Below are 13881 nucleotides of genomic sequence, written 5' to 3'. Positions count from 1 at the left end.
TCCCAGACTAAAACACAGTACACCTCAAACTACATCAAAAAGTTTGCTGACGATACATCAGTCCTGGGCCTCATCAGCAGAGCAGAGCACAGCAAAGAGGTGGAACAGCTGACAACATGGTGCAAATCCTCAATCCTCACCCTCATGACTAACAAAACAAGAGGGATGATTATTGACTTCAGGAGGACTACACCAGACCAGCATCCTCTTGGATCATCTCTGGTTCCGTTGTGGAGAAAGTTAAGTGCACCAAGTTCTTAGGATACCATCTGGCAGATGATTTGACCTCCAACACCACCACAGTGGTCGTCAAAGAGGGCCAACAGCACCTCCATCTCCCCCACAGACTGAAAAAGGCAGATCTCCCCAGCCAAGCCATGACTGTCTTCTACCGAGGCACCGTAGAGTGTCCTGACATACTCTATTACTTCCTGGTATGGGAACTGCAAAGCAGAGAACAGCAGAGAAGATCACTGGTGCGCTGCTGTCATCTCTGTTGGACATCTACAGCCAGAGGTGCATCTGCAGAGCAGACAGAGTAGTGAAGGACTCCTCTCATCCCTCCCACAGTTTCTCCTCTCTCCTGCCGTCATGGAGACGGTTCAGGTGCATCTGCTGCAGGACAAAACGCCTGAGGAGCAGTTTCTATCCTCCAGAGATCAGACTGTTGAACTGTAGCACACATGAGCTCGCCTCGTCTTTTGACTGCACTTCATCATCCTTTTCTATTTTAGATTGATTGATTTTACTGCACTGAGAACTTTTAATTTTGTAGTTTTTAGAAGTGAAAGAGTATTTGGTTTTTATGTTTCATCATAATAATAAAATGAATTTGAATCTGACGTCAAAAGGTCGAAGTCCAAGTAAAGTCACAAGTCACTGCTGTTAAAGTCCAAGTTGAGTTCCAAGTCTTTTTTAATTTTGCCAAGTCAAGTTTAAAGTCTTTAGATCTGTGACTCGAGTTCACACCCTTGAGACGAGGCAACAAAAAAAAGGAGCAATCAAAAGCAAGATGGCGGGCTGAGCTGTCGCAGTCACCACTGAACATACGCACTACTGTCATCAGAGACAACAGTAAATTAGTACACACTTTGTTTTAATGTTGAATTTAACTATTTGTTTATTTTATTTTTTGTGTGTAGATTTCTCTCTGAGTGAGAAGAGAGAGAGTTCAGGAGTTTCCAGTGTGAGCTAAATGAAAATGTAACTGCAGCAGCATGGCGCCCCCTCAGGACAGACTGTGCAGTACAGCTGATATGGTCATCAGTCAGATGGTTTCAAAGTTTTAACTAATATTAGTGACACAGCTTCAGGTCAGACGATTGGATGGACAGTTGTTTGTGGAGTTATGTGGCACCATCAGCAGGAACTGTCTGATACTTTGGTTTATGAAAGGAGGTGTTTGTTGTGTTTGCAGTGAGGAGCACAGAGCGGCTGCACACTGACTGCAGTCCAAATGATTTCATTCTGCTCTGGATTCTGGCAGCGGGACAGAGGAGCACAGGGTGAACGCTGATTTTCACAGATTCAGGTGAGGTGAGAAAATCTCCTCCAGTAAACAGCTGATGATGATGATGATGATGATGATGAAGCGGAGAGGTGACAGAGGGTATCTCTGCTGACTGATTATCACCACTCACATTCCTCCACTCTTTATTTTTACCCCTGTGTGTGTGTGTGTGTGTGTGTGTGTGTGTGTGTGTGTGTTTAGTGTTAAGGAGGTGGTTTGCAGTTATATCACAGTTACCCCAAAAACCAAACAACTGGTTTCAACGTCACTTTTGTTATCACGTCACTGCTGACTTTTTTGTTATTGCAATCGGCACGTTACAAAGCAGTGAGCTTTTTACCTCAGCAGCTGGAAATATTCTCGTCACTTAGATTCTGTCAGGAGGAAAGATGACAAGAACTCTGCAGCTGCAGGTCGTCTGACTAAAACTCTTCCAACTGAACCTCAGATCTGAAACACCCCGGCTATGACCTGAAGCTCCAGGAAATACACCCCACCAAAGGTGAGCCCTCCTCGGCGGCAGAGGTCGGCTGTAGCTCTGCACTGGCTAAACAACCCAAACTGGGTTTTTACTGGTGTACAGCTGCAGACACAGCGAAGTGATGAAGCTGGCGGTTGGATATGTGCTGGATGAAATGTTGCTTCATGAGTGACTCTCCGTCTGTCAGACAGATCTCTGGGAAATACCACTCACAGGTAACTGAAGACCTCCAGGTAAATAGGAGCTGATCACCCTGACATTCACACAGACACACACCTGAATTTTGGGGAGAAAAACAATTAGGGAGTAATAAGTAATGTTACTTTTGAAAAGAGTAATGAGTAATATATTACAGTTTAAAGTAAGGAGCCCAACACTGCCTACACGTCAGAACACTCTGGGTTCCCTCCTGCGTCAGTTTTGGACGTTCAGGGACGGCGTGTCAGTTTACACCTGTGACACACCTTATGGATTTTTAAAAACACATTTTCACAGGAAATGTTGAGTTTGTGCTCGTCACATGCTCAGACTGTTTCAAATTAAACTCATGATGTGAGTGAACACTTTGTTTTAAGGTTTGTTTCCTTCAGTTTAGGCAACAAAAGCACTGCGTCAAAAAAACTCCAGACTTCCTGCCGGGATCCCGCTGTTCGTTTCCTTTATGCCAAACCATGATGTTTTTTTTCTGACCGACCTAAAAACAAAGTGTTTTACCAACAGCCAAAGTTGCATCTATTGAGCAGAAACTGTAGATTTACTGTGAAAACACAAGTGTATTTCAAAAAGTTGTGGACTTTCCACGTCCACATATGACGTCCAAGGTACCCTGGGTGTGTTGGTTGTTGACATTCTGGGACGCCGTGTTAAATACAGCCTGTAGGAGCTCTCAGCTGAAGTGACGCAGCTCTTTATTTCTCTGTTTTCAGTGCGAGCAGAGAAATGTGACGCAGGGTGGTTTGTGAATGCCAGCTGATAGCAGGGCTGCAGGATGACTGACCTGATTCAGAGAGTCAGCAGAAAGAGAAGCTGCTGGACATTTGGTGGATGAATCGCCTCCAACAGAAGCTTTTACAGAAATATTTCATCGTCTGTTCCTGACTTTTTGTGTGATATTTGAAAATGTTCTAATTAAACGTGGAGTTTTTCTGCAACGCTATGTCGAGCAGGGATCAGCACGCCAGGAGCCCCGCCCCTGTCTGCCGCCCGGTACACAAAACCCCCAGGAGCTCCCCTCCGGGTCTGGCTCCATGAGGGGGCTCCGGTGTCCCCATACTGGGTCAGGTGCTGACATCCTGAAAAGTCTGAGTCTTCAAGGTCTCTGAATCGCTCTTAGTCTACTTTGCCTTGGGAGACCCTACCAGGGGCTATTAGCCCAGGACAACACAGCTTCCAGGTTCACAGGGATACCCAAACCCCTCCACCACGTTAAAGTGGCCATTCTTGTAGGAGGTCCGTTGTGATGAAGAGGGAGCTGAGCTGGAAGGCAAGGCTTTCGACTTCCTGCTCCATCTACGTCCCAAACCTCACCTACGGTCATGAGCTCTGGGTAGTGACCGAAATGAGTTTCCTCTGTAGGGTGTCTGGGCTCAGCCTTAGAGATAGGGGGAGGAGTCAGACATCTGGAGGGAGCTCGGAGTAGAGCTGCTGTTCCTTCGTGTCGAAAGGGGTCAGTTGAGGTGGTTCAACATCTGATCAGGATCCTTCTGGGCGCCTCCTGCTGGAGGTGTTTCGGGCATTTCCAGCTGGTAGGAGGCCCCGGGGCAGACCCAGAACACACTGGAAGGATTATAGATCTCATCTGGCCTGGGAACGCCTCGGGGTCCCCCAGGAGGAGCTGCACGAGGATATTGGACGAGATGTGGCATAAAGTTATTCAAAAAATGAATTCATCTTGTATTTGTCTGAGACACGTTGTTGTTCAGTGTAAGACTGGACACTGACTCCACTGGTCCAGAGCTCGGTCGGCTAAGGTTAGCAGTGATACTGATCCTACGTGTGGCAGGTGTAAACAGTCTTTAGCCACGTCATGTCACATGATCTGGTCGTGTCCAAAACTACCATTTTTAACTTTTGTGGCAAATATGGAGGCTGAAAATTTGTAATGTGTCCTTTATTTTTGGTTCTTGTCTGTTGGATTTCCTTTGGCTGGTCTGTCTTTCTCTGTTTGTTCTTGCTGGTTCTGTTTGTTTGTTGATGCTCTGTGCATCGTTATTAAATTATCAATAAAAATACCTTGTTGAAAAAAACCCACTCACTCTGATTGGTTACTGGTGTTGAGCAGCTGGAGGCGTCTCAGTTTGTCCTCTGTGTTCTTGCCTTTTACTTTTTGAACTTGTCTCATTCAGACTCTGATTCAAACACAGCCAGGTTTAAAATAAAACTGAAGCCACTGTGCAGAGAGTTTTTATTTTTAATTATATCACCTTTTAAATTACTTAGATGGCAAAAGGTCTGCTTGCAGTAAAATTAAGTGACACGAGTTATAAAAACAAGATTTAAAATACAGAAATAACTTTGAAAGTTCAGGTGAAGTGGATATGAGGCTTCAGCAGTCTGAGACAAATCACATGGGGAACAAGACAGAGTGTTTTTAGTACAAAGTTTCCTCAGTGTGTTAAATGACTGAACTTTGGAAGATGCTCATTTTATTTGTCTGACTCTGACTGCTGTTTCTTTTTTACACAGAAAAACCAAATACTGTGCTTCAACAGAAATGGTGTTCAGTTCAGTTCGGTTCACATTAGAACAGTTATGTCTCCATTTCCACAGTGAAAGTTGTGGATGGTACCAACAGAAGCGTTCCTTAGCGTCCCCATGTTTGGTCCCCCCTCTGTTGGGGTACCTAGCACACAGATCTGGTACTAAAAGGTGGAGCTAGAAACCCTGCAGTCTGATTGGTCAGTAGAGGACGCTCACTCTGGTTTTATGTAACCTCTGTTCATACATCAGTAAACTACAACTATAAAATGAAAGAGAAAAAAATAACTTCATTCACTGGGCCGACTGCCGGCAACTTTTAAGGTGGAACGTTAACTTGTAATGTTACTCAATGCATGAGTTGATGACGTGAATCCATCAGCACACCTTAAATTTCACTGTGACAACTTTGAGCACAACATACACTTCAGTGTGACTAGATCTTTAAATGTTTATAAAATGCACCTACATCACCGTCCGGTCCGGAGTTATAGTAATTCATGATGGACAGAAAACATGATGTCGTCACAGTGAAGTTGACCTTTGACCTTTTGGATATAAAATGTCGCTTTTAGATTTGTCACATGAATTCTTGAGTTGTGGCCAAAAATGTTCTGTGATGTTCTGAGATGTTTGACCACAAGTGGACGTTTGTGCCAAATTTGAGGAAATTCCCTCAAGGCCTTCTAGAGATTCTGCGTTCACAAGAATGAGACGAACGCAAGGTCACAACAACCTTGGCCTTTGACCACTAATTTTTCATCAGTTCATGCTTTAGTCCAAGTTGACGTTTGTGCCAAATTTGGGGAGAGGTGTCCTTGTGATACTGCCTTCCCAAGGACGAGACAACAACCTGAAAACATAACGCCTACAGCCTTAGCTGTCGCTGGCACAGAGGCATAAAAATATAGTGTCCTCATGGCTGTATGCAAACATGAACAGCTTTATTTTTGCTATACAACAGTAGCATAAAAAAAACCATATATATATATGTATATGTATATGTATGTATTCTGTGCGCATGATTATTTCCTGTCTCTGTCCCAGAAGACGGATCCCTCCTCTGTTACACAGGAGGAGACTCCACCTCCTACAGTGAACAAAAACACACAGAGGGATCGTCCCAGTCGACTCCAAAGCCACAGCCGGGATACAGAGGCTCAGTGAAGGTGGTGTTGATGGTGTGGAGGTGGATCAATGTACCAGAAGAGACTTTGTAGAAAGACAGAGTGCCAGCAGGACAGTCCACATACACTGCTACCCTACCAGAGAGACAGAGGGAGGGGGAAGGGTGTGGAGTAGGAAGGTCTGTTCTTTTACTGTTGTAAGTGACAGCGTAATCACAAAACAGAGAGCACCTCAGACTCCAGGAGTGATCGTTCCCTCCAAACCAGCAGTCTGAATTTAACCCTTTCTTCCGGATTCTTCTGTAACTCACTGATATGTACGCAACTCCTCTCCACTCCACCTCCCAGTAACAGCGACCAGTCAGACCAGTTCTGCACAGCAGCTGAGCCCAGTGCTCGAATCTCTCTGGATGATCAGGATAAGGCTGCTTCTCCGTCACCAGTGTCACCGTCCTGTTGTTGTCGGACAGTTTGAGGTGTGTGTTTACTGTGTTCATGTCCACTGTGAGTTCACAGGCATCTGATGGAGAGAACAAGACACAAACCAGCAGCAGTTCATCATCTCACACACCTGACAGGTTTATTTGTTGCTTTATTAGCAAACTTCACAATGACTCATCTTATTGGATCTTTCAAACTGAGAAACTGAATGCAGACACACAAGCTGCTGGTTCAAACTACAATGAACAAAGATTTGATATAAAATAGGGCCGGGCGATGTGACGACGATATAGCGATATATTTTCAAACAAAATATAAATTTAGAAACCGTTTATATCAATATAGGGTCAAGTTGTGTTACGTGACGCATACCAGCATGCATCTCTCCGCACAGCTCCGCCCACTCACTCACTCACAAGTTCTCCATCAACACTTTTTAGAGCCGCAGCCTGACATGCACCTCCCCAGAAATAAACCCTCCACACACTGTGTGTGATTTATCCTGGCTGAAATATGAGCAGAGGAAATCTCTGCTAGCTGCTAGGCTAATTTATACAATGTAAATGCCATAGGCTTGTGCTAATAACGTTAGCATGTTGTATTTGTGGGGAAAATGTGTCCAGATAAAGTGTGTGTTTAGTGTGTGTTTTGAATCAACCAAACTTTACAGCACTTCACAGAAATCCCGCTGCTGACTAGTGTTCTGGAGGTGTAACTGTCGTGCAGCTGTATATTTTCAAACAGTCTTTGACAGTAGGTGTTTCTGTGGTGATGTGGAGAATTAAAGGATGAGGCCGATCACGGAGTTCTTTCTTAATGCACGTTCATTAAGAGCTCACATCAACATGGCTACATGCAGAAGCTTATGTGATGGAGTGAACAGAGAGAGACACAGTATATATACTAGGATGGTAGCACGTGTGCTGTTACCTAAATGGTGCTTTGCCAAATTTAACTTGGCCTTGGTCCAACTAAAATGTGACTTGTCCCTCTAGCTCTTCTGATGCCATGACAGCTGTCATGTATCCACTGGTCAGTGAAGATGTAAAAATACATACTAACAGTCTTTGTATTTTATTTTGATCACAGTCTGTTTTAATAAAACTGCTTGTGACATTTAAAATGTGGCTCTGACTTACAACTTGAGATCGTGTATCGCCAGTCAGCCTGTAAACACTGAGGTATGAATTTTTGTCCTATCGCCCAGCACTAATGTAATGTACTTTTGTTTTTGCTCCCATTTTTCACAGGTTTAAGATTTCAGACTTTTTAATGCGTTAAAAAGATTCATTTTACTCGAATTTCTGTCACAAACGTGTTCATTTCTGTGTCAGTGAGCACTTCTCCTTTTCCAAGACAATCCATGCACCTGACAGATGTGGCTGACTGAGCAGCATCAGTACCACACAGGTGTGTGTTGGGATGGTCACAATAAAAGGACACTGTGAAATGTGACATTTGATGACATCACAGTGACACAGACGGAGCATGTTGCTGACTGCAGGAACGTCCGGCAGAGCCGTTTCCTGTGACCTCAATGTTCATTTTACTTCCATAAGACGTCTCCAATGTTGTTTCTGTGAATTTGGCAGTACATCCAACCGACCTCACAACCGCAGACCACATGTAACCACACCTGCTCAGGACCTCCAGCGTCTCCACCTGCAAGATCGTCTGAGAGCAGCCACCCAAACAGGTGATGCCGGAATCAGTTCGCACAACTGAAAAATGTATGTACAAATGGTCACAAACCGTTTCAGGGAAGAACATCTGCACACTCCTCATCCTCACCAGGGTCCTGACCTGACAGCAGCTCATCGTAGTACCTGACTGTATTGGGCAGGTCCTCACCTTTGATGGCGCCTGGCACTCTAGAGTGTGCATGGTGTCGTGTAGGCGAGCAGGGTTATGATACGGTCTGACATAAACTACAGACAACAAACTTTGGTATATTTTACTGATGAGCAGTTTGAATGCAAAGAGACGCTGTGACGAGATCCTGAGAGCCATCATCATTATGCCATCTATCTGCCACCATGACCTCATGTTGCACCATGACCTCAGAACCTCACCAGACGTCACCCACTGAGCGTGTCTGGGATGCTCTGGATTGGCATGGATGACAGTGTGTTCCCCTTCCTGCTGATATCCTGCAGCTTCACGCAGCCGCTGTAGAGGAGCGGGCCAACAATCAACATCCTGATCAACTCTGTGAAGGAGACGTGTCGCACTGCAGGAGGCAAATAGTGTCGCACCAGATCAAACTGATTCTTTGAGGCATCTGTGATCAAAGAATTCATTTCTGCAACGCTCGTCATGTGAAATCCTACTAAATGTCTTTTTAAAGATCATACGTTGCATTTCAGTGTCCTTTTATAGTGACCATCACAACACACACCTGTGTAGTACTGATGCTGCTCAATCAACCACACCTGTCAGGTGCATGGATTATCTTAGAAAAGGAGAATTGCTCACTTTAACAGATTTGTGACCAAAGTTCGAGAGGAAAATATCCACTGAGTGCATAAAACAGTCTTCTACTTAAGTCTGTTAAAAAATGGGAGCAAAAACAAAAGTGTTGCGTTTTAATTTTTGTTTAGTGAACTTGAAGATGTGCTGCTGTGCTTCATGAATCAAAGTGAACACACACTCACACTTCCTCAGACCAGGTTCCAGCCACTGCTCTCCACAATGTTCCAACCTGGAGGAGTCAGAATGAACCTTCAGAGGCTTCTTCATATTGATCATGATGAGTTACTAAAGCCAAAGATATACTTAACCTCAACATAAAAGAGACGGCCTCAAAGTATTTGTCGTTGTCTGCTCGTACCTGAGAGTGTCCAGTCTCCAGTGTGGATCCTTCAGTCCATCCATCAGCAGCTTCACTCCTGAGTCTCCTGGATGGTTGTAGCTCAGGTCCAGCTCTCTCAGATGGGAGGGGTTGGATCTCAGCGCTGAGGCCAGAGAGGTACAGCCTTCCTCTGTGATCAGACAGCCTGACAGACTATGCACACACACACACACATACACACACACACACACATATAATTTCATTTATTTTAATCTATAATCATTAATAATAATATGTAATATATATTTATACAGCACCTTTTATACATGAAATGCAGCGAAAAATGTTTTACAATACAGACAGTATAAGCACTGAGTGCTGCACATGAAAATAGACATAATGAACATCAAACAGAAAAACAAGGCCATCCAATATGAAAGGACATTTAAAACTGTTTAAAATGTGGATTAATTCACATAGAGTTGTAAAACTATAAATCATAACACCAAATAAGATTTTAAAAGAGTTGCAGCAGCCTGAAGCATAAACAGAAAGTAAAAGCGTAAAAAGAAAGAGTGTTAGAGAGTCAGAGCGAGTTAAACGCTAAAGTAAACAGATAAAAATATTCAGCAAGCAGCTTCTCTGATGTCATTAGTTAGATAGTAATGTAGCTCAGTCCCAGCCCATGTAGGGCTTTGTATACAAGGGGGAGGAGCTTAAATCCAACTGTAAATGTAACAGAAGTCAGAGCAGAGCAGCTCAGACTGACTGAAACTAGCAAGACAAAAGCCTCAAATGTTGTGGCCTAAATTCTGCCAGAGCAAAGAAAGACCCTAAAAATAGACCAAAGTCTTCTTGAAGGACAGAAGGCATGTTTACATAGAAAACTGGAGCAGATGGGGAACACCGCATACAGCTGTGGGGTGGGTAGATTTGGGATGTTGGCCAAAGAACAGAAGGAACCATCAGTTCAGTCCAGGTCCAGGAGGCAACAGGAAATCAAAAGACTCGTTAAGAAAGAGGACAGCTGAGAAAACAGCGAAGGAAGGAGCAGAATGTCTGACAAAGCTACATAAGAAGAAAGAACAGGTGAGGACAGGCTTTTACAGAGACCCTGACAAGTTCATCAAATGCCTCTTCATCAAGACGATTCTTAGATTAAAGCCTTGTTGAGTCCGGTTCAGTTTGTTACACATTAGAGAGGTTATTTTTCTGTCCATTGTCCAAGATTTGGATGGTTGTGTCACCCCTTTGTTGAGGTAGCTGGCGTACCAACCTGATATTAAAAGGTGGGGCTGGAATCAATGTAGACCATCGATTGGTCAATACAGAATCGTCACACTTGCTTGACAAGAACCTAATGCAGAAACCCGCCATTTTAAATATCCCATCAGCTGCAATGATAAATGGACTTGAATTTGTATTGTACCCTTCTAATTTTTCGACCACTAATGGTGCCTTTACACTACATGCCTCATTCACCCGTTTTCTCACATTCATATACTGGTGGCCGAGGCTACCATAGCAGGTGCCACCTGCTACTCAGTTAAACTTTCACATGGTACAAACATCAGGAGGAATTTGGAGTTCAGTATCTTTGTCTTCGACATACGGACTGGAGGAGCCAGGAATCAAACTGCTGATCTGCTGATCAATTTGTGGACTATCTGCTCTACCTCTTGAGCCACAAGCAGCCAGAAACATGTCTGTACAGGTTACGTACAAGTTCTAGGGTACTTTACTACAATGCGGTTTATGGGGACTTCAGGAGCACCTGAGGACCTAATCCAACAACCAGAGGCATGAGTCAATCACCGTTCACAGGGTCTCCTACATAGAACAAGGTGGAAAACAGCCCCAATGCCATTGCATACGGACATTATAAAAACAGTCCTGGTGTCCTGAAATGCTAATGGAATCTAATAAATGTGGCATGGGGAAAAGGAATCAAGCCTAATGCATGGGGACAGGCGGCAGGTGCAACAAATTTGTCTGCACATCAGTACAGAAAGTAGGGATAAGATCATCTGGCACCAGATACAAACTCCCCAGAAGAAAAAGAGAGACTCCATGTGGTTTTGTTAGCTCTTCCCAATGCCTTTGAATCAGTGCCTCACAAGACTCTGTGGACACCTTCCAACTTCCTCCGGGTCCCAGAGGTCATCGTAAGACTGGCCAAAGCCTACTTCAAGAATCTCCACTTCTGCATCACAGCACAAGACAACACCACTGCCTGACAGCTCCTTGGGATAGCCTGAAGAGTGGGTAACTGTTTCCTCCAATCAGAACGTACATGGATAACATGACCAAAATAAAAACAACAAAAGCATGAACTACAGGCCTGCAGGATAAACTCCAGGGAAACATCAGATGGGCCCATGATGCAATGGAGATCAAACGCAGCAAATGCTGCAGTATTTGCGTCAACAATTGGCCAACACCAAAGGTGCTGGTGGTATCTATTAAAAGCTTTGCACTTTGGAACAACACAGATGCCAGTAGGTGACAGTAGGTGGAAGAATTCAGGCAGAATACAATTTGTGCCCTTAAGCAAATCAACAACACTGCTCTCCAAAGGAAGCCAAAGCTTTGGTGATTTCATTTCAAACTGCTGCCCCAACTCATGTGGTCAGTTACCATCTGTGAGGTCTTTCAGTCTCATGCCAACCAGCTGCAGACTCTATTGAATTCACAAATGAGGAGGTAGTATGGGCTACAGAGAGGGGCTTTCTAGATATGGAGCCCTCTCACTGCCAAATATCTAGCCTGGTGGAAGAGTACAAATGTGGCAAAGCAAAGCTAGACACAGACGACTAAGACAATCTCAGGACTCAAGCCGTAGCAATACTGGACACAACATCCACCCAGGATATAGTTGGCCACGTCCAGCAAGGCAGAGGGAGCTTTGGCCTGGAAGCAGTGAAACCTACCTGGCAAAAGGGCTACTGCAATGAATGTCGGCAGCTGATGGTGGAGGAGGTCCGCCACTAAAGGGAACCAGCCAGATATGCTAAAGCCATATCCTCAACCAAGCAAGGCCATTGGATGAGGTAGGGTGGTATTGAGAGGAGGAAAATCACATGTACTGAGTTGTGGAGCATGGAGTCCAATAAGCTGAGTTTTATCATCAGAGTTATATATGAAGTCCTGCCTTCTCCAACAAACCTGAACCTTTGGCTGGGACAGGATCCAGCCTGTCGCCAGTGTGCAGTCCTGGCAGCCCCTCATGCTCATCTTGGTCAGCTGTAGGACATGCCTAACACAAGTCCGATACACCTGGCGACATGACCAAGTGCTGACGTGTTTGGCAGCTGAACATGAGTGCAAGAGAGTAACCATGAGCACCGTGCCTCTGAATGCCCTGACCAGGTTCCCGTAAAAAAGAGAAATGGAGGGCTACCTCTTTGCCTTCTGACGCAAGCCCACCTGGCCCTCTGGTCCAACTCCTGTCTGCATGTCTTTATAACTGAGCTGAAGGTATCCTACGAGGATGCCGTGGATGAGGCATACCAACAAAAAGGGCTGCGATACTCCCAACCTTGCAGCTGAAGAAGAGGAGCAAGACTGGAATGTAACAGTGTGTCTAGTTGAGGTAGGTTGCAGGGGCTCTCTGGTCAGTTCCACCTAAGGTTCCTGAGGGAAGTACAAGTCAGTGGGCAGGCCCATAGGAAGGCAATCAAAGCACTCGCCAATGCTGCGGCCACTGGCTGTGGCTGAAAAAAGGGATACTGTCTGAACTGCCAAGTAAACATCTACACACACCCAGGCCAAAGAAATAATGATCATCCCCCCCTCACCTCAGTACCCCATCATCATTGACAATCAAACAGTTGAAACAGTGGACAGTTTTAAATATCTGGGCGTAACTCTGGACAATAAACTCAATTTTGATCAGCACACCAGAGACATACAAAAAAGGAGCCAACAAAGACTGTCAGCTGTCCGAAAACTCAAAGGACTCTATGTCGCCCCGCATCTACTGCTACTTCTGTACCAAAGCATCATTCAACCAATCTGTCTGTACTGTTCCACATGTTTCTTCACCATGCTTTCTGTCAGCAATCGGGCCAAACTGACACGCATCACAAACACCGCTTCCAAAATCATTGGTCTTCCCACACCCAACCTCACAGAGTTAAATAACAGGTCCATGACACGCTTTGCAAAATCAATAGAACGGGACACCACACACCCACTCAACCAATACCTCATCCCATTACCCTCAGGGCGCAGGTACCGAACTTTCAAATTCAGGAAAGCTCAACTCGGGAAGAGCCAGATCCCAGCAGCCAGAGCTGCACTGAACAAAAGATCTCGTTGACTAAAAGTGTCCACCCCTGTAAATGACCATGTAATGTTTCTGTGATGTTTTGTGATAGCCGTGATTGATCTCTGTAAATGTACAGTTAGTGGAAACGAATTTCCCTCTGGGATGAATAAAGTAAGTCTGGTCTAGTCTAGTCTAGGTCTGATCAGCCTGCGGTCAACCTGCCTTCTGTCTTGGAAGAAAATGCCGAAATACCCAAAGATGCTGAGAAACACAGCTGAAGATGTGTCTCAATGGTAGCAACATCATCTCGTGGTCACTCAAGTCAGTCGACAGGAAGTGTAACATCAAGTCAAACAAATCACTGGAGCTAAATGTTGCATTATTTATTTTGAAAACAGCTGCCTGCTGCTGCTGCTGCTGAGAAAACATTGATGAGAATGGTGAGACTCAATCAAAAACTAAAGTTGTGGGTTATAAGAACAAAATGAGCTGAAAGACGTTTCAACGATCCCTATAGATGAGCCATAGTTCAAGGTCATATGATATTTCTTTGTTGGTTGGTCA

The 13881-nt window shown here is 44.7% G+C and overlaps 1 protein-coding gene across 1 annotated transcript; it reads right to left on the bottom strand.

The window, feature by feature from the left end:
- Positions 1 to 4387: 4387 nt before the first annotated feature.
- Positions 4388 to 12503, bottom strand: LOC126387552 (NACHT, LRR and PYD domains-containing protein 12-like). The gene is made up of 5 exons (XM_050040065.1): positions 12448 to 12503; positions 9087 to 9260; positions 8911 to 8957; positions 6127 to 6335; positions 4388 to 5950 (listed from the first exon to the last, which is right to left on the bottom strand). The coding sequence occupies exons 1-5, from the start codon at positions 12501 to 12503 to the stop codon at positions 5849 to 5851; spliced, it is 588 nt and encodes a 195-aa protein (XP_049896022.1). The 3' UTR covers positions 4388 to 5848.
- Positions 12504 to 13881: the final 1378 nt, after the last annotated feature.

Source organism: Epinephelus moara, unplaced genomic scaffold (assembly GCF_006386435.1).
Source record: "Epinephelus moara isolate mb unplaced genomic scaffold, YSFRI_EMoa_1.0 scaffold786, whole genome shotgun sequence".
NCBI classification, from domain to species: Eukaryota; Metazoa; Chordata; class Actinopteri; order Perciformes; family Serranidae; genus Epinephelus; species Epinephelus moara.
Note: the sequence above shows the minus strand (reverse complement) of the source record. Positions and strands in the feature narration are given on the sequence as shown.